Source organism: Moschus berezovskii, chromosome 16 (assembly GCF_049115385.1).
Source record: "Moschus berezovskii isolate FMDL1 chromosome 16, NW_MosBer_1.0, whole genome shotgun sequence".
Classification (NCBI taxonomy): Eukaryota; Metazoa; Chordata; class Mammalia; order Artiodactyla; family Moschidae; genus Moschus; species Moschus berezovskii.
The window spans coordinates 82,384,884-82,405,644 of record NC_142475.1 but is presented as its reverse complement, the minus strand read 5'-3'; the positions used below and the strand labels follow the sequence as shown (position 1 = coordinate 82,405,644).

General features: G+C 52.9%; 1 protein-coding gene across 4 annotated transcripts; it reads right to left on the bottom strand.

Moving 5' to 3' along the window:
* Window positions 1-13,156: 13,156 nt before the first annotated feature.
* Window positions 13,157-17,804, bottom strand: LY6E (lymphocyte antigen 6 family member E). 4 transcript variants are annotated; one of them, XM_055432338.2, is made up of 4 exons: window positions 16,940-17,095; window positions 14,519-14,687; window positions 14,073-14,192; window positions 13,157-13,988 (listed from the first exon to the last, which is right to left on the bottom strand). In XM_055432338.2, exons 2-4 carry the CDS (start codon window positions 14,568-14,570, stop codon window positions 13,768-13,770), a joined length of 393 nt encoding a protein of 130 aa, XP_055288313.1. In that variant the 5' UTR covers window positions 14,571-14,687; window positions 16,940-17,095; the 3' UTR covers window positions 13,157-13,767. The 4 variants fall into 4 exon arrangements, with proteins under 4 accessions (XP_055288313.1, XP_088700613.1, XP_088700612.1 ...); XM_088844487.1 differs by lacking the exon at window positions 16,940-17,095 and adding an exon at window positions 15,203-15,368; XM_088844486.1 differs by lacking the exons at window positions 13,157-13,988; window positions 14,073-14,192; window positions 14,519-14,687 and adding an exon at window positions 15,203-15,368 and having other exon boundaries at window positions 16,940-17,804.
* Between the last annotated feature and the right edge of the window lie 2,957 nt (window positions 17,805-20,761).

Sequence of the window (20,761 nt, the reverse complement as noted above, 5' to 3'; positions counted from 1 at the left end):
CACTCCAGGGACTAGCGAGAGGAGGGGGCCAGTAGGATGAGAGCCGCCGGAACCCACCCTACTGATAGGGACAAAATAGGTGATTAAATCATTAATCCCACTAGGGGACTGTAAGTAGAAAAATGTGGTGGTGGTTTAGTTGCTAAGTCGTGTCCAACTCTTGCGACCCCATGGACTGTAGCCCACAAGGCTCCTCTGTCCATGGGATTCTCCAGGCAAGAAGACTAGAGTGGGTTGCTATTTCCTTCTCCAGAGGATCTTCCTGACCCAGGAATCGAACTGGGGTCCCCTGCATTGCAGGCAGATTCTTTACCAACTGAGCTATGAGGGAAGCCCAGAAAAATATGGCAGACCCCTATAAGTTAATGATCATTCGAGAAAGTAGGTTTGCTTAACCACAAAACCAAGCAGGCTTGCTTAACAACAAAACCATGCAACAGAAGGATGAGACCTGTCCCCATACAACAAAACAATGGCCGCATGAGACCCACACACTGCCCAGTGAGCTCAGTACGTTAATGATCCCTAGGACATGGTCTCTGAACACATAAAAAAAAAAGAATTCATGGACCTAGCTTGACCACACAGGGGCAAGAAAACTTCCCTGCTCAACCTGGAGGAGCTGATGATGGAAGCATGAAGTCTACTCAAGAGAAAGCAGGTCTTCTCCCCACCCCACTTTTCCTTTGGTTATAAAGCTGTAGCCCACTAAGTTCTTGGAAGGTGGCATTTCTTGCCCGCCTCTTTGTGAGCCTCACAAGTGTCCTATTCTAATAAATCACATATCTACCACTTTGTCTCGCTGAATCTCTTTACAGAGACACAAGAGACTGTGGTACTGGAGCTCCTCAGAGTCCCCCTGAAATGACACTGTTGTGGAATCTGGAGTCACAAAACACACTTCAGAGGACATGCAAGACAGTGGAGTACAGTTTATTACGCACGCGGGTCCACCGGGAACAGTTCCCAACAAGGACCCTGATGTTTCTGAGAGGCCCCGTTTCATACCCCCACTACGTGACTGGTTACACGTTAGCAGCCTCTTTGCTGCATGTGATTGAGTTTTACAAGTAGGTGCTAGGAGAACAAACAATTAAGGTTAAAGGGGGAACAGTGACTCTGCACCAAGGGGTGACGCCTCCACGATTAACCCAACAGGCAGCCTGGCCTCAGCTGCAGCCTCCGCTCGTCACCTGTAGGGAGGGAACCTGGTTTTCACTAGCAACGGTTTCCTCACTCTTGGGCAGGGTTCAGGCCCAGGTCACATCCTGTCTTTAAGATGGATGACCGGCTTCAAGATGGAGTCTCTCCTGCTTTCCTCACACGGGCCCCCAACACCACCATATATAGGTTTCACTTCCAGCCTCTGAGCCCCTCTCCTGCCCATCCCCAGCCCAGGCCTGGGGGGCTATCTGTGTTCCGAGTCCTGACCCTGGGACCTAGTGTGTGTGTGTGTGTTAGGGGGTGAGGGGGAGGGGGCCCCAGATAAAAACCGGGCCTGGGGGTGGGCAGAGCTCAGGGCCATTTTCCCAGTGAGAGCTGATCCCAGGCTCTCGATCACAGGTGGCCTGCTCCTCTGGCCACCTGTGTCCCCAGTGGCTTCTTCGGCTCCCTATGCAGGCCCGAGGTGGGGGGCTGTCAGCAGAGGACCTGGGGGTTGAGGGACAGGCAAAGGGGGTGGTCCTGGGGGGACGACCCCTCCAGCCCTCAGAAGGAAGCCAGCTGTTAGAAGTGTTACCAGGTCCAAGCTCCCTCTGCTGGCCACACGACAGGCCAATGAATCCGAGGTGTTGAGGCAAGGAAAATGTCTTTACTCGGAAAGCTAGCTGACCAAAAAAATGGCAGGCTAGCACTTCAAGATAACCATCTTATTGGGGTCTGGATGCCAGGTTCTTTTATAGACCAGAGAGAAAGATGCAATACGTCAAAAGGCAGAATAGAGAGGGTGAGGCAGTGGGGAAGTCAAGGGTCTGCAGGCTCGTGAAACATCTCAAGGGAAGGGGTGCCTTTGGAAGGGGTGCCGTGTTAGTCTCTGCTATTCACAGAGGAGCAGAGTCAGATTCTTTCTCCTAGAGCAGAACAAAGGCACTTCAGTTTACAGTTGGGCAGGGGGGCAGGGTCCTCCAGGCAAGCCATTAAGTATCATTATAATAACAAAAGCAACAAAAAGGAAGTCAAAGGAACAGTTTCCAACATGGTCAGAATTGGCTTCCTCCTAGCAACAGAATCTAGATTGCCAGGAGAAATAGCAATAACCTCAGATGTGCAGATGACACCACCTTTAAGGCAGAAAGTGAAGGGGAACTAAAGAGCCTCTTGATGAAAGTGAAAGAGAAGAGTAAAAAAGCTGGCTTAAAACCCAACATTCAAAAAACGAAGATCAAGGCATCTGGTCCCATCACTTCATGGCAAATAGATGGGGAAACAATGAAAATAGTGACAGACATTATTTTCTCGGGCTCCAAAATCACTGCAGATGGTGACTGCAGCCATGAAATTAGAAGATGCTTGCTCCTTGGAAGAAAAGCTATGACCAACCTAGACAGCATATTAAAAAGCAGAGACATTACTTCGACGGACCTTCAGGCTAACCCACGTCCCAGCAGCTCCCATACCTAGAGCACCCCTCACTCGCACTTGGCACCCAGACCTTAAATGCTTTCCTTCCCAGGACTTCTTTGTGTCACAGGTTTCTCCAGGGGACTGTCCTCCCACAGTGCACCCTCTGCTGAGGCTTCTTGTTGTTCAGTCCCTCAGTTGTGTGAGACTCTTTGTGACCCCATGGACTGCAGCACCCCAGACTTCCCTGTCCATCACCAACACCCGGAGCCTGCTCAAACTCATGTGCACTGAGTTGCTGATGCCATCCAATCATCTCATCCTCTGTCGTCTCCTTCTCCTCCTGCCTTCAGTCCTTCCAAGCATCAGGGTCTTTTCTGCTGAGGTTCAGTTCAGTTCAGTCACTCAGTCGTGTCCAACTCTTTGTGACCCCATGAATCACAGCACGCCAGGCCTCCCGGTCCATCACCAACCCTTTTATTCAGGGGTCCTAGAAAGTGCCCGTGGTCGGGGCTCAGAGAGGGGAGTCTTACTATGCTGTGGCTCGGTCACCAGCCCAGGGGACGGTCTGGTGTGTCCCAGCCTGCCTGCCCCAGACCGAGGGGAGCCAGGCAGGCACAAGGAACTCTGAAAGATAGGGCAGAGCAGAGTCAGGTCCGTCCATAGCTGCTGGGCATCCAGGGTCATGAGATAGCCCTCGAGTAAGAGGCCCTAGCCAACAGGTTGGACCCTTGGAAGTCACAGGTGAGCAGCAGCAAGGCAATGCAGGTAATGCTAAGACTGGGGAGGAGGGGGCCCCGAGTCCTCCCTGGCCTGGGCCGTGGGCACCAAACAGACATCATGGGAGGAGTTCGGACGCTGGGCAGGACCATCCGCCTCCCTGTGGCCAGCGGGTTCAGGGCTCCCTGGGAGGGGCAAGTGAGGGGGCGGGGCCGGACCGGAGGGAGCTGAGTTTGGCTGCAGGGAAACGCAGGCATCACACGGGTTCCTGGGCGCTGAGACTCGGGAGTCTGAACACCCGACCAGAGTGTGTCTGGACTGGACAGCGCTGCGCCTGGGCAGATGCGGGGAGGGGGGATTCCTGAGCAGAGACCGAGAGATGCCCCCCCTCCCCTTCCGGTCCTGGGGCTCCCCCGCTCCTCCCCTCCCTACCTGCCCTCTCTCGGCTGTGGGAAATGGAAACTCAGAGCCCTGGGCTCCTCCTCCCGCCCCTCCCCCGCCCAGCCCCACGCAGCCTCCCTCCGCTCCTACAGAGTCTGGGCCTCCTAGCCGCCCCAACACGGGGGAGGGGCAGCAGGAGCCGAAAGGACCACCAGCCGCCCCCAGGAGGTGTCTAAGGGTCACAGTCACCAGCAGGCTTCGAGGCTCTGAGCCCTGCGCTTCATCTCGCGGTGTAGTTGTGGGTAGAGTAATAACAGACTATTATCACCTGCAAGATAGTCAGTGTGAAGAAGGAATGCATAGGGCCTGGACTCCATCTTAGGCCTGTTCATGCTGATCATGCTCGGCCACCTTTCCAGTGGACGCTGAACTCTGCGTTTAGTGCCTATGAAAACGACAACAGAAGGATAAGACCCCTCCAGGCAGAGGAACCTTGAAGATCGTATCCAGGTTACTCATCGCTTAAGAGAAAGCATACACTAATCACCCCTTCCTCCAGACAGGCCGTAAATTTTCTGTATCTATCGGAGTGTAACCTCGGGCTTATTGATTATTGGCTGACTGTTTGAGTGAGCACATGAGCACATAGCACGGACTGAAAGAGCATCAGAAGTAGCCCGGGGCCTGCTCAGGGAGATAGTTCCCAGATTTGGACTTCCTACCAGCATTGGTTCAGACAATGGCCCAGCTTTTGTAGCTGATTTAGTACAACAAGAAGCAACACTTTAAACATCAAATGGAAACCACACACTGCATATAGGTAGGCCCAGAGTTCTGAGACGGTGGAATGAACCAACCGGACATTAAAGAGACTCTCCAAGTGGATCATAGAGACTGACCGCTCCTGGCGGGACTTGCTTCCGTCGGCTCTGCTCAGACGCAGGATGACCCCACAGTCCCAAGGCTGTTCTCCATACAAAATTGTGTATGGGAGGCCCCCTCCCAAAATAAAACAGGTGTCAACAAATTTGCCTCAGGTAAAGGGGGATAAGATTTCACAGCAGATGGAACTGGGTAAGGTAATAAATCGGGTAACTAAGTTTGTACAAGAAAGGGTGCCGTTCCCCTTCGGGAACAGATTCATGAGTTTACGCTTGGTGACCAAGTATGGGTCAAAGATTGGAAACATGATTTGCTAGCCCCTTGGTGAAAGGGCCCTTATGTTATTCTAACTACCCCTACTGCAGTTAAAGTTGCAGGTATTGTCCCTTGGATCCATCATACAAGGGTGAAGAGAACATAACATGCAGACCCAAAAAACGCTGAGTGGACTGCACAGAGGGACCCCGCTGATCCTCGAGAGACTAAGAACATCCTTAAGAAGGAAAAGAAGATCCTGGAAGAGCCCCTTCAGGATGAAGCCGCACAATCAACTCCTGCTGCTTGGCCTCATCAACATGATTTTGAATTTAACTTCCGTTTCAACTCAGGACAATGTTTTCATCTCATGGGGCACATTCCTACGCAGACTTCCACAACACTTCCAACTGCTGGGAATGTAGGGCTATGCCTCTGTCAGTGATGGATGGACTTCCCTGGTGGGTGTCACCACTCTGCCAAGATTTTAAACCACTCTGCTTTTTTCTGGGATGACAAAAAGAGACTTTCCTCTCTCTTGTCAATCATAACCTCTCCTTGCCCTCTTGGTGTAAGACCTACAGTCAATAGACTTGGGTCATGGGTTTACATGTGAGATAAATACCAGTGTAACAAAAGCCTAACCTACAACAAGCCCCGGTAAATCTACCTTATTTACTTGCTAGGTGGACAAGCTCTGTGTTTCAAAGGTATGAGTATATTGCTGCCTTATTCGTACCCTCTATAGGGACAACAGATATCATGATTAAAGTAGAGGCCTTGACTAATTTCACAAAACAGGCCTCTGAGATAGAACAAAAACCATCCAAGCCTTAAATGAAGAGTAAATCCAAATGAGAAAAGTGGTAATTCATAATAGAATGGCTTTGGACATACCACAGCTGCTCAAGGAGGGTCCTGTGCTGTAATTAAGGTTGACTGTTGTGTATACATTCCTGACTTATCTGGGAATGTATCAACTGCTTTAGATGACATAAACCAGGTAAAGCAATGTCAAATGAAAACATTCCTTTCTGGACTTCGGTCCTATCTTGGGTGAAGGGCGATTGGTGGAAAACTATATTTACCGCTGTTATAGGTGCCTTGATAGTTCTGCTTTGTGGACCCTGAATTTTACAATGTATTATGAACTTTGTAACCCGAAGGTTGATGTCATTACTCCCAAATTGGCGGTAGGAGAGCCAGGGTGCAATATATCCCTGTAAATGATGCTCATAATATGAGTTAAGAGCATCAAGAGGGGGAATGAAGAAGGAATTCATGGGGCCTGGACTCCATCTTAGGCCTGTTCATGCTGATCATGCTCGGCCACCTTTCCAGTGGACTCTGAACTCTGCGTTTAGTGCCTATGAAAACACTAATCACCCCTTCCTCCAGACAGGCCGTAAATTTTTCTATATCTATCTGAGTGTAACCTCGGGCCTGTTGATTATTGGCTAACTGTTTGACTGAGCACATGAGCACATAGCACGTGAATGATGGGGTTACCGGGATTGTATTTTCCTTGGTTTGTGTAAGTCTCAAAGAATTTGGAATGGTGAGTTCAGACACGTACGCATGGGGTATAAGATTTTCACAAATGTTGGTCGGGGTCCTTGGCTAAGAGGAGACTCTGCCTTGGTCCCGCAAGTGTAATACACTGCACTCCACTATCTGCATTGTCCTTCTGAGTGAGTTTGTTTCCCGGAATGCGTTGCTACAAGTATACAGAGATGGAAGCTGACGTTAGCGTGCACGGGAACAGAGCATTGGTTACACAGCTGTCCTTCCACTGCTGTCTGCCCCTGGACTCCCGGTGTCCCCTGACTGTGATGATCACGCCCAGCTGGGCATCTTCCTCTGGGCTGGCCTGTGTTTCAGGACTCAGTCGAGTGTGGGGTCTTCAGTGCAGAAAGAATCCAGAGGGAGGCAGAGGGACGGGAAGGGCAAAGGCTTGTTAGTAGGACACTGTGAGGGGTACTAGTGGACAGGCAAGGGGGCCTTGCCATCACAGCTGGGTGGGCTACATTTTTTATAATGTAGAAGAAGTTGGGAAGGGAAAAAAGACCATCTTCTTACTCATTCTTGAGTAGATATGTCCAACTTTCCTCATCAGCTCCTCCTCCACGTCTGGCAGGGAAGTCTTCTGGCTTCTACATTGTTGAACTGGGATTGTCCTGGTGCTATGGAAATGTGCAAAAAGGCCAAAAAGGCAGTCACTGTCAGCTACCAGTTGGCACTTGCTGTCTCCAAGGATTAAAGCATGTACTTCTGCGGCTGCTGACCTCCAACACTCCCTGAAGGAGTTTACGTTGGAGATCAAGAATGAAGCATTCTGTACCCTCGGGAAACTGGCTCATCTTCAGTAAGATGTTTTCAGAAGCTGATATTATCAACCCAATTCTTGCATCTCCTCATATCTGGAAAAGCACTAAATTCCCTTATGGTGACATCTGCTTCACATGACGAGCAAAACCTGCAAAAACATGTGCTTGATTGCAGGAACTCCCTTTCACCAAAATATCATATATATTATTCTTTCCCCACCTGCCTCTTTGGAGCAGTTTCTCAGAGCTATCTGAGGTGCTGTCTCCTGGGCTGCAGTCCTCATTTTGCTCCAAATAAAACTTCCCTTGAAACTCTCACGTGGTGCATTTTTTTTAAGTCGATTTAACAGGATGTGAGTCTCATTCCACCATTGTTCGGGGACACGCCTTGTGCTTCTGTTGTGTGGTCTGTTGTTAAGCAAGCCCGCTTTCTTGAGTGATCATTAACTTACAGAGCCCCCCCATACTTTTTCTTTACTTATGGCCCCTTAGTGGGCGTAACTATTTAATCACCTGCTTCATTTCTTCACTCTGTCCCTGACACCACTGCCCAGCCCTGCCAGCCTCAGAACAGGAGGGAAGTGGGCAGGGCACAAGCTTTAAAAGGATGACAGAGCTCAAAGTGAAGGTGTTAGTCGCTCAGTCATGTCTGACTCTTTGTGACCCATGGAGCCTGCCAGGCTCCTCTGCCCATGGGATTCTCCAGGCAAGAGTGCAGGAGTGGGTTGCCATACGCTTCTTCAGGGGATCTTCCCAACCCAGGGACAGAACCTGAGTCTCTTACATCTCCTGCATTGGCAAGTGGGAAACCCTACAGAACTCAAAGACATATTATCATGTATTTCCCTTCAGGAGGAACTAGGCCCCAGCTTTACATTATCACTGCACTCTTGTTTGCCTGCTTTTCCTCTGTCCCAGCATTCCTTTGGCCCCTGAAGATCACTGATTACTGACCATATTCAAGGGCAAGCGCTGTGGCCAGGCTTAGATCACAAAATGGCTTTTCTTAGGTCAAGAAAGCCATTCCTGAATCTTTCTCCAGGGACTCCCTAACCTATCTGCTTACACAGTTTCAGTCTTTTTCCGGGACTTTACTGAGGACTCTAGCCTGGGAGATGGCCTCTCAGCAGCTCTGAGGAAATGCTCTGAAAAGGTAGGGGAGGAGCTAGGATCTACATGAATTTTTTTGATTGGGAAATACAGGTAGTCAAGTGCTGTTGTTGTTCAGCCACTCAGTCGAGTCTGACTCTTTGCGACCCATGGACTGTAGCCCGCCAGGCTCCTCTGTCCATCGGATTCTCCAGGCAAGCACACTGGAGTGGGCTGCCATTTCCTTTTACATATACCTACTCAGTTCAGTTCAGTTCAGTCACTCAGTCATGTCTGACTCTCCACGACCCCATGAATCACAGCATGCCAGGCCTCCCTGTCCATCACCAACTCCCGGAGTTCACTCAGACTCACGTCCACAGAGTTGGTGATGCCATCCAGCCATCTCATTCTCTGTCGTCCCCTTCTCCTCCCGCCCCCAACCTTTCCTAGCATGAGTCTTTTCCAGTGAGTCAACTCGTCGCATGAGGTGGCCGAAGTATTGGAGTTTCAGCTTTAGCATCAGTCCTTCCAATGAACATCCAGGATTGATCTCCTTTAGGATAGACTGGTTGGATCTCCTTGCAGTCCAAGGGACTCTCAAGAGTCTTCTCCAACACCACAGTTCAAAAGCATCAATTCTTCGGCGATCAGCTTTCTTCACAGTCCAACTCTCACATCCATACATGACCATGGGAAAAACCATAGCCTTGACTAGACGGACCTTGGTTGGCAAAGTAATGTCTCTGCTTTTTAATATACTATCAAGGTTGGTCATAACTTTCCTTCCAAGGAGTAAGCGTCTTTTAATTTCATGGCTGCAATCAGCATCTGCAGTGATTTTGGAGCCCAAAAAAATAAAGTCTGACACTGTTTCCACTGTTTCCCCATCTATTTCCCATGAAGTGATGGGACCAGATGCCATGATCTTTGTTTTCTGAATGTTGAGCTTCAAGCCAACTTTTTCACTCTCCTCTTTCACTTTCATCAAGAGGCTTTTGAGTTCCTCTTCACTTTCTGCCATAAGGGTAGTGTCATCTGCATATCTGAGATTATTGATACTTCTCTCAGCAATCTTGATTCCAGCTTGTGCTTCTTCCAGCCCAGCGTTCCTCATGATGTACTCTGCATATAAGTTAAATAAGCAGGGTGACAATATACAGCCTTGACGTACTCCTTTTCCTGTTTGGAACCAGTCTGTTGTTCCATACACAGTTCTGACTGTTGCTTCCTGACCTGTATACAGGTTTCTCAAGAGGCAGGTCAGGTGGCCTGGTATTCCCATCTCCTTCAGAATGTTCCACAGTTTATTGTGATCCACACAGTCAAAGGCTTTGGCATAGTCAATGAAGCAGAAATAGATGTTTTTCTGGAACTCTCTTGCTTTCTCCATGATCCAGTGGATGTTGGCAATTTGATCTCTGGTGCCTCTGCCTTTTCTAAAATCTGCTTGAACATCTGGGAGTTCACGGTTCACATATTGCTGAAGACTGGCTTGGAGAATTTTGAGCATGAGCATGACTTAGCAGGCTGCTAATTAGAGAAAGGAAATGTCTCAAAACTCAGAGAGTGACACCGGGCCCCTCACCCACAACAAGCACTGAGATAACATTGCCACCAGGTGAGTCATCCCGGGCCATTAAACAATTGATACGAATCTTGAAGAAAGGCAGATTTCCATACAAATATATAGTTTCATTAACATAGATTAGGAGAACATTTGTGTTCAAGCAGGTTTTAGAAAAGGCAGAGGCACCAGAGATCAAATTGCCAACATCCGCTGGATCATGGAGAAAGCAAGAGAGTTCCAGAAAAACATCTATTTCTGCTTCATTGACTATGCCAAAGCCTTTGACTGTGTGGATCACAATAAACTGTGGAAAATTCTGAAAGAGATGGGAATACCAGACCACCTGACCTGCCTCTTGAGAAACCTGTATGCAGGTCAGGAAGCAACAGTCAGAACTGTACATGGAACAACAGACTGGTTCCAAATAGGAAAAGGAGTACGTCAAGGCTGTATATTGTCACCCTGCTTATTTAACTTATATGCAGAGTACATCATGAGGAACGCTGGGCTGGAAGAACCACAAGCTGGAATCAAGATTGCTGGGAGAAATATCAATAACCTCAGATATGCAGATGACACCACCCTTATGGCAGAAAGTGAAGAGGAACTCAAAAGCCTCTTGATGAAAGTGATGAGAGTGAAAAAGTTGGCTTAAAGCTCAACATTCAGAAAACAAAGATCATGGCATCTGGTCCCATCACTTCATGGGAAATAGATGGGGAAACAGTGTAAACAGTGTCAGACTTTATTTTTTTGGGCTCCAAAATCACTGCAGATGCTGACTGCAGCTATGAAGTTAGAAGACGCTTACTCCTTGGAAGGAAAGTCATGACCAACCTAGATAGCATAATAAAAAGCAGAGATGACTTTGCCAACCAAGGTCCGTCTAGTCAAGGCTATGGTTTTTCCTGTGGTCATGTATGGATGTGAGAGTTGGACTGTGAAGAAAGCTGATCGTCGAAGAATTGATGCTTTTGAACTGTGGTGCTGGAGAAGACTCTTGAGAGTCCCTTGGACTGCAAGGAGATCCAACCAGTCCATTCTAAAGGAGATCAATCCTGGGTGTTCATTGGAAGGACTGATGCTCAAGCTGAAACTGCAATACTTCGGCCACCTCATGCGACGAGTTGACTCACTGGAAAAGACTCTGATGCTGGGAGGGATTGGGGGCGGGAGGAGAAGGGGATGACAGAGAATGAGATGGCTGGATGGCATCACCGACTCGATGGACATGAGTCTGAGTGAACTCTGGGAGTTGGTGATGAACAGGGAGGCCTGGCGTGCTGTGATTCATGGGTTTGAAAAGAGTCGGACACGACTGAGTGACTGAACTTAACTGAACTGTATGAGTAAAACATACTGGTTTGTTGAGTCATTATTGGTTCTGAGTCTTAGGTGGAACTGACTTGAACAGAGTCTAGGGTAAATACATAGTTCATTAACATAGCTTAAGGAAAACATTTCCATAAGAAAAATGTGTTGGTTATTTCAAGGTTTGAGAAAAGTTAAGTTCAGGTGGAACCAGGTATCATCATGGCAACACAGAATTTAAAAATAAACCTTTTAATTTTGTATAGGGAAGGGAAAAAATCTGACACTTGCAGTTTATTTCCTCCTGCTGCTTAAGAAAGAAACAATGTCTGACACTTGCGGCCTATTTCCTCCAGGCCCCTGGACTTCCTGCCTGTGACCCTCACACCTGTCCTTCACTATCTCGCGGAGCTTGTCCAATGAGTCGGTGATGCCATCCAACCATCTCATCCTGTCATCCCCTTCTCCTGCCCTCAATCTTTCCCAGCATCAGGGGCTTTCCCAACGAGTTGGCTCTTCGCACCAGGTGGATTACAGTTCACCACAAGACAGACATCTCATGTTAATGATTTTAGTGTTTTCTATGTATGGGAAGATGCGAGAATTGGGGGTCATTGAAATTTTTCCTTAGACCCACATCTTAGCTATCTAGGGGCACACATCCCAAACACAGAGGCTTCCTCCTGTTCTCCCCACTGGATGGCTGCAATGGGCTGCAATTTAATCCTTGTGGAACTGGACTGGTGGGGAGCGGAATTCTGGTTTTGCTTTTTTTTTTGCTGCACCGCGTAGCATGTGAAATCTTGGTTCCCCAGCCAAGGATCAAACCCGTGCCCCTTGCAGTGGATGTGCAGTCTCAACACTGGACCACCAGGGAAGTCCTTGAGCTTTCTGCTTTTAGGACTCAGGACTCCAGGGGTAACCAGCATTCCTGGGGGACATTCTGATTTCTTCTCCTTTGTTTCTTGTTTGGTTTTTAATGCTGGTCTGACCTCCAAATGAATCTCAACATTTTTACCACCCCAGTCTCAACCAGAATGCTGTAATGTGCTTCTAGATCCTTCCACAATATGTAGTCTGGGCTTGGATCTCCTTCCCCTCCCATCCTGCTGGACCACCCAGATTTTCCCGGGCAGAGGTCTCCTCCTGCCCCTCCCTGGAGCTCTATCATCGCCTTGGTGGCAATGAGGACACTGCACCCGTGGGTGTCACAGGGCCCATCTGCACTGAGCTGCTCACCTGGCCCTGTGACCAGGGCCCAGGACATGGGCCAGAACCCGAGCCCCGCCGTGACCACTGCCCTGCCCTGCTGCACAGTGACCCTTGGACTTTGGACCCAAGCACATAGGGGCTTCTGGCTGGCCTGGGGCGAGCTCTGCTGCGTTCACTCTCGCCACCCTGCAGTACTGGATCTGCTGCTCCTGGGCCACCAGCCTAGTCAAAGAATGCCCTTGGCTTAGAACTCAGGCCCCACTGCAGACCCCGGGGGTCCATGGCTAGCTGAAGACTACAGTGGGGCTTGCCGGGGAGTAGGCATGAGCAGGGAGGGCTGCCGCTCAGGAAGCAGCACCTCAGCCCTTCTCCAGGGGAGTCCCTCCCACACACCTTTGGGACAGGGGCCTTGCTCCCCTTTACTCAGCTCCTGTGCACTTCCGCCCCCACCCCCGATCCATGCTGTGTGTCCTTTGCAGCCCGACTGGCCCAGGTAGCCCTACCCAAGTCCCAGAACGTGCGGGGTGGTCTCCTCCCTTCCAACCCCATCCCTCCCTCTGTAGGGTCCTGCCTCCCACCTAGAACTGGGCTGACCATCTCCCTTGCCCCACCCGTCTCCCTGTCCACTCATCCTGTCCTGAGGATCAAATGATCCCACCCAGCTGAGGGCAGCTAGCTGTGAACTTGGGTGACCCCTCTCCCCCAGGGCCTCCAAGTAGGCTTCAGGGTGGGGCCCCATCACAGGGAACCGTCAGACCCCTCTACACCTGAGGCTCTGGAGCTCTGCTGCCCCCCTCACTAGGACCCCAATGGGAGGGGTGGTCTCAGGCTGAGGGCCACACCAGAGCCAGAAAGGGGGGAAACGTGTTTATTTGAGGCAATGAAGCTGCAGGAGTGTGGGGTGGAAGGAGGGGGTGGGCGGCTGTGGGATCTGTGGGAGCAGATTCCTGGGTCAATAGCCTAGACCTGGGAACAGGGGAAGCCCTGTCTCCCCAAAGGCCACCCTCTAAGTGAGTGAAGTGACAAGGACATGTGCAGAGACACCAGGAACCGGGGCTCTGTGCTGGCGCTTGGGGCTCCAGACAGGCTTCTGACCCCCACCCCTCCCCCAAATACACTCACACATGCCCAGCTGGGCGCACGGACCACACACCTGTCCACACAGCACATCTGCACTTGGGGGCAGGGAGGGCCTGGGATTAGGAGCCCCTCCCAGCATGTCCCTGGGACTTGGTTCTGACCCCTGGACCCTCAGGCTCCTTTCCCAGGTTCCCCCGGCAAGGCTGACCTGGAGGTGAGGGGAGCTGGTAGGTGTGGGTACAGGCAGCCAGGCCTGCCTGTGGGGACCCAGGGCTGAGAAGCTGGGACTAGCAGGGTGAGGAGTCAGAGGCGGCGGTTTTGAGATCCGCTTGGGTCTGGGCTTTCCTTCCTTCCTGAGCTTTGGGAGCCTGGGCCGGGCAGTCAGGGTCCAAACTGCAGCAGAGCCGCCAGCAGGCTGAGCAGGAGCCCCAGGCCCAGCACGGGAGCGCTGGCCCGTGGCCCGCCGCCCGCCGTGCTGATGTTGCACAGGAAGCTCTGGCAGCAGGACGTGTCCATGGACGCCATGCCGACGTTGATGCTCGAGGAGCCGCAGATCGGGGAGCAGAACTTGTACAGGGAGTAGCCCAAGTTCACCACGTTCTCTGCGCCACCGGAAACGAGGCTGTGAGTGGAGGAGGGGTGGGGGTGGGGGTGGGGGAGCCTGGCCGCCCAGCACCTGCACTCACTGATGCCGGCGGATGCAGAGACTGTCACACAGTAACTGTCTGTGTTGGAGCAGACGGTCGGCTTCAGGCAGTACCAGTTGCTTTTCTTATTCTGGCAGGTGAAGCACACCAGGCAGTGCGCTGCAGGGGAGGGACACAGTCTCATGCTGGGGAGTATTCCGGTGCCCCCTCCCAGCCCCGACCCAGAGGCTCGAGGGCAGCCCCTCTTGCGCAGGCACTGATGGGGCCCCTATGGCACGTGGGGCCCAGGCTGGAGACCTGGAAGGACAAGGACACCAGACCCTGGCCCTGGAGGGGCTCCAGTGATGTTCAAGTGTCCCGGCAGGCCTGAGGCCTCCAGGGCAGGCGGGGGCAGGAGGGACGCCTCATGGGCGGGGGGAGGCAGTGAGTGGCATCAGTGACATGGCCACGGCCAGCTTGGAGGCCTGGGGCCCGGGGTGCCTCACCTCGCTCCACGCCCAGGAGGGCAGCCAGCAGCAACGGCAGGAAGACCTTCATTCTGGAGGGACAGGCGTCTGGCTGGGCTCTCAGGAAGCTGAAGTCAGCCTTGCTCCAAAGAGATGGAGTGCTGGGGGGCGGGCCTTGCTTCTCCCAATGGGGTCAGAGTTGTTGGCCCTGGGGGACAGTTGGCGACCCCACTTTGTAGATGGGGGGCGGGAGGTGCCAGAGGCAAGGCCAGAGTGCAGACGGTCTTTCTGCTCCATTCCAAACCCACCCCTCACTCAGCGCAGACTCCTGGCTGAGACCCTTCCCCAAGGAAGAGACACTTGCTGCTGGTGGAGGGGGGCTAGAGGTCAGATAAGGGAAATCATCAGAGTTTTCAGAATCTCCCAGAAAGGGAGGCCAAGGGAGTGGACCCTGCCTGTGGTCCTGGCAGCGTGGCTGAGACAGGCTAGGACCTGGGATCCTCTACCAGAGTGCTTGCACCTGGAAAAACGTCCCAGTGAGCAACACAATACAAAGAAACTATAAGTGACTAAAAATAACAATGCCTAGGCACACCTTGGGCAAAAGGATACAAGAAGTCACAAACAAACTACATGTTTGAGTTGCTGGGAGCACAAGCAGGGTGGTGTTCAGGATCCCCCCACAGCACCGCCTAACTATGCCTCCCACCTCCCCCCACAGACCTGCCCCTGTTGTCACTCCGTTTCAGGACGGAAGTAGCTCCTCTCGGGGAGCGGGTGAGGGCACCTGCTTCTTGCTTTTGCTTCCTTGTGCTGCAGTTCCAGCATCTATAAAGGCTTGTTTGGAATTTTCGTCTGGCCTCTTATCAGTTTCTCGAGTTCAAGGGTCCTGGAGGGATGGTGGCTGGTAATATTAGCTGACCTGCATCCAGAACTTTCCATGGGACCAGCGCCATGCCTGTCATGGAGTCCCAGAGCTGGGCTGTGGGCATAGGGCTTATCTAGCTGAGCATCTGTCCGGGAAGCTTCTGTGCTGGGGGAGCCGGTACAGGGCTCTCCCATTTGTCCAGGGGGAGCACTGAAGACAAGGATCCCAGAAGCATTTGCGACTCTTGGTGGCTGGGGGGAGGGCTCAGGGGGACCTGCGGTGTGCCATCAGTTACCCCAGTGGGAACAGGCCCAGGCTCAGGCGGATGGGGGTGAGCCCCTGGGGGCTGGCCAGGAAGCTCCTTTGGGCAAAGATCCTTAGCAGGGGGTGGAGAAGGCTCTCAGAATGCAACCAGCTGGGGTTCTGGACTTCTGTTTCAGGCATGGTGTGGGAGGAGCAGTCTGGTGCTTTCTGCAGGCAAGAGCTGTGGGTGGGGGAGGGCACTAGTTCCTAGGCACTGGGAGGAAGGAGAATGCCAAGCGGAGGACAGATTTTGGGAGGGGCTGGCGGAGACCCCGAGAATGGGCTTCGGTCTCTCCTGCCCAGCTCTGGGCAAGGGTTGATGTCCTGGGGCACAGAGAAGGAGCAGCAGATGTCCAAGAACAGTGCCAAGCCCCCCTGGGGCCTGTGCCCGGATCCAGGCAGTTCAGGGAGGAAGGAGTCTCTCTCTCCTCCTCCATAAAGTGAGTATCCCGCGGGAGGAGCTCCGGGCGGTCCTGAAGGAAGCTCTGGTGCCCACAGCCGCCGGGCCGGCTGGCACGGCCAGCATCACCACTGACTGCTGCCAGGTTCCCCCCACCCCAAGCGGGCTGAGTCCAGACACTGGACACTAAAGTATCCACGCTAGTGGGGTCACGCAGAAGGGAGCTCTGAGAGGAGCCAGTGGGGTTCGACTAATCGCGGACTGCGCACCGCTCTGCCAGGCGCACGGACCGGGCTGACCTCTGGCGAAGCCTGGCACTCAGTGACTCTGAGCCGGCAAGAGAGGTAGGAGCTGGTCCGGGGCCCCAGGGAAGGAAGGGCGGCCCAGCGCAGGCAGCGGGCTCCTAGGCATCTCCAGTGCTTGCATAATTTATGCCAAACTAGGTGCTTTCACCTCTTTCCCGTCCCCGTGGTCACCCTCCAGGGCAGTGAACTCTCCTTCCTGCCAGCCGCCAAGATCCCAGCCCTCTCAAGTCTGGAAGGCTGCCTCTCTCCAGTTCCCATGTGAGGGGTTGTGGGGGAACCTAGAGATGGGCGATGGGCCCCCGGCGCCTGCGCAACCCTGGACTACCCTGCCCCGCAGGGCGCCCGCTGCAGTCTCCGTGCGCTCCAGCCCTCGTCCGTCGGAAATATTGGGGAGGGCCGGGGAGCGGGGGTCCAGGCGGGCAGGCAAGCCCTGGGGCCGGGCGGCTCGCAACGCCGACCCCCAGCCTCCCTCCCGCAGGCTCCTCCCGCCTGCCCAGCGCCCCGCTCGCCCGCTCCCCCTCCGCGCCGGGGAGGGCCCCATACCCGCGCGCCCGCCCGCCGGGGCCGGCCGGGCCCTGACTTACCGCCAGCGGACGCAGGCCCCCGGCCTGGCGGCGCAGCCCAACCTGCCCCCGAGCCGGAGCCCGCCGCAGCCCGCAGTCCCAGCCCGAGAGGCGGCGCTGGAGCGCGAGGGGCGCGGCTTGGCGCCCAGGCCCCGCCCGCCGGCCCCTCTCCAGGGCGCAGCGCCGGCCGCCGCGGTTCAGTCCGGTCCCCCGGGAGGGGCGGGGGCGTCGCGCGCACCCCCGGCAGCCCGGGCAGGGGCGCGGGAGGCCCACAGGTGGCCCGACGCTTTTCCGGTGGCGCACAGGGTAGGGGAGAGGCCGAGGAGGCCGAGGCGGCGGTGCCCAGAACCCCTTTTTCAGAGTGGGGTGCGGGCGGCCAGGAGGCTGGGGGGAGGCCTTCCCCGCGCCGGCCGATGGTGGGGGAGGTGACAGGGTGCGGATCCAGGGGTGGAGGAGGGGCTTTCGGGCTGTAGTTGCGGACCACAGTGCGGGCCGGCTGGAGATCCCGGCCCCACCGGCCTCTAAACCCTCCGCCCTGGAGGACTCCTGAGCCTCCTGGGTGCTCCGCTGCAGCCGGCTGGGGTGGGCTGGGTCCCAAAGCCAGCCGGACCTGACCCTCCCAGTGGAGCCCAGAGGCCCCCGGCCATCCTTAGTGAAGCGGGCTCTCCTGGGTTTGGCGTCAGTGCCTTTCTGGTGTTCTGTCTCAGGTGCCATTAACTGCCTTTCTTTCAACAACCGTTCACAGAGCATCCACGGTGTGAGGCTCTGGCCTGGCCCAACGCCTCCCGGGCCTGTGAGCCAGGCCAGCTTTTGCAGTTGCCCCGGCCCTGCTCCTGCTTGTCCCGTGTGGGGATGGAGACCCGCACCGCCTCCCCGCCTGCACTGGTGGGGCTGCCAGGTGGAGCCCCGCAAGGAGTCACACTTCTTACTTTCACAGCACATTTCCTGTTGGAGCTGGTTTTTTTTTTTTTTGGCACCTGACCTTTTCTTGCACCTTTTCTGGGTAACATTTGTGGTGACGGGGTTGGAGGGTGTGAGTAGGGCACAGGAGAAGTTGCTTCTTAACCATACACCTGCGGAGAGAGGTGGCAAGAGGGCGGGGGGCTGAGACAGGATGGCAAGGTGGTCAGGATGGGGCGGGGTGGGAAGAGGGACCCTGTAAGAGAGGCCCAGTCCTGTGGGCAGGATGGGGGTAGCCTGGGCACCATGTGGTAATGCGTGGATGTGAGTGTGTGTCATTGTCTGGTGAGTGGGCTGTGTGTGCAGAGTTCTGCCAGGGCTCCGCTTCTTCTTTCTGTGATGTTCAGGTGACAGGAGAGTGGTACAGATCAACCTGGAGAGGCTTCTGGGGCTTTTTCCTTCAAAAGTGAGCCTGAAAGTGAGGCTCTGTGTCCTGAGATGTCGCAGTTCAGGTGATGACATCCTTGGGAACTACATAGCTCTGGGGCCCAGGGACATGCCATAGGCCATGGCCCTTGGTTAGTCTCCTTCTGGGTCTCAGGTCTGGGGAGCAGGGTCTGCACCAGCCCTGGCCACACCCAACATAACCTGAAAACTGAGGCCAAGAGGTCAGCTGGTTCCCTCGAGCTTGACGCTTGGTTTCAGCCCACACTCCAGTCAAACTTATCTGATGGGGGGTGGGGTGGGGTGGCCTAACTAGCCTGCTGCTCTCAGAAGGCCACACCCTTGACCCCATGGCAGTTCTGTGTCTATATCCAGGCCCGGTATCCATAGGCTTGGTAGAGCCAGGCTCATCAACCTCATCAAGTTCTGCCAGGGGGCTCTCCTACAGGCTCACCCAGCTCTAGGGGGGTACGACTCAGGCTCCCTCTTTCAACCTCTTGCTCTGGGGACTTGCTGCTTGCCCACCGGACACCTCCTGGCCAGGTGTGTGTCTCCCACTTCTGCGTCTAGTCATTCTGAGGTTACATCTACCTCTCTCTCTGCTTCCTTCCCCTCTCCCCTCCCTCCTGTGGGCTTAAAGGATATTCACAACCTGAAAATTGAGAATTCTGTTTTATTTGGCAGGAAACCTGGGGGTCTGCATCTCAAGTAACCCTGAGAGAACTCCACTAAGGTGGCGAGGGGTGTAAGTGCCATGTTATATAGAAATTTGCAACAAAGGGCATGTAGTCTGAACTTCAAAAGATTATTTTTAATTAAAGAAAAGCAGATATTCCAAGTTAAGGAATTTAGCTCTTTTCTATGTATGCAGTTGTTATTGTTCAGTTGCTAGGTGTGTCTGACTCTGCGACCCTATGGACTGCAGTATGCCAGACTTTCCTGTCCTTCACTGTCTCCCAGAGTTTGCTCAGACTCACGTCCATTGAGTCGGTGATGCCATCCATACATCTCATCCTTTGTCATCCCCTTCTCCTCCTGCCTTGAATCTTTCCCAGCATCAGGGTCTTTTCCAGTGAGTTGGCTCTTGGCATCAGGTGGTCAAAGTACTGGAGTTTCAGCTGTAGTATCAGTCCTTCGAATGAATATTCAGGGTTGATTTCCTGTAGAACTGACTGGTTTGATCTCCTTTCAGTCCAAGGAACTCTCAAGAGTCTTCTTTAGCACCACAGTTTGAAACCATCAGTTCTAGGCACTCAGCCCTCTTTATGGTCCAGCTCTCACATCCATACATGACTACTGGGAAAACCATAGCCTTGACTAGACAGACCTTTGTTGGCAAAGTGGATGTCTCTGCTTTTTAATATGCTGTCTGTTTGTCATAGTTTTCCTTGCAAGGAACAAGCGTCTTTTAATTTCATGGCTGCAGTCACTGTCCACGTTGATTTTGGAGTCCAAGAAAATAAAATCTGCCAGTGTTTGCATTTTCGTCCCTTCTATTTGCCAGATGGTGACTGCAGCCATGAAATTAAAAGATACTTGCTCCTTAGAAAAAAGCTATGACCAACCTAGACAGCATATTAAAAAGCAGAGACATTGTTTGCTGACAAAGGTCCGTCTAGTCAAAGCTATGGTTTTTCTAGTAGTCATGTATGGATGTGAGAGTTGGACCATAAAGAAGTCTGAGCACTGAAGAATTGATGCTTTTGAACTGTGGTGTTGGAGAAGACTCTTGAGAGTCCTTTGGACAGCAAGGAGATCAAACCAGTCAATTCTAAAAGAAATCAATCCTGAATTTTCATTGGAAGGACTGATGCTGAAGCTGAAGCTCCAATACTTGGGCTACCTGGTTCGAAGAGCTGGCTCGTTAGGAAAGATCCTGATGCTGGGAAAGATTGAAGGCAGGAGGAGAAACGGATGACAGAGGATGAGATGGTTGGATGGCATCACAGACTCAGTGGACATGAGTTTGAGCAAGCCCTGGGAGATGGTGAAGGTGAAGGAAGCCTGACATGCTGCAGTCCATGGGGTTGCAAGGAGTCAAACACGACTGAGTGACTGAACAACAAAATTTACCATGAAATGATGGGACTGGATGCCATGATCTTAGTTTTCCAATGTTGAGTCTTAAGCCAGCTTTTTCATTCTCCTCTTTCACCCTCCTCAAGAGGTACTTTAGTTCCTCTTCACTTTCTACCCTTAGGGTGGTGTTATCTGCATATCTGAGGTTGTTGATATTTCTCCTGGAAGTCTTGATTCCAGCTTGTGATTTATCCAGCCCAGCATTTTGCATGATATACTCTGCATAGGAATTAAATAAGCAGGGTGACAATATATGGGCATGATGTACTCTTTTCCCAATTTTGAGCCAGTCCATTGTTCCATGTTTGGTTCTGATTGTTGCTTCTTGACCTGCATTCACGTTTCTTAGGAGGTAGGTTAGGTGGTCTACTGTTCCCATCTCTTTAAGAATTTTCCACAGTTTGTTGTCATCCACACAGT

What these genes read in the sequence shown, in the direction of transcription:
- LY6E (XM_088844485.1), bottom strand. Translation starts at nt 17,668, where the DNA reads ATGCTCTGTGAACGGTTGTTGAAAGAAAGGCAGTTAATGGCACCTGAG. An exon ending in GGGGCCTGCGTCCGCTGGCG is followed by an intron (nt 15,832 to 16,939) that starts GTAAGTCAGGGC and finishes CCCCACCCACAG; the next exon opens with CTCTTGCCTGCAGAAAGCAC.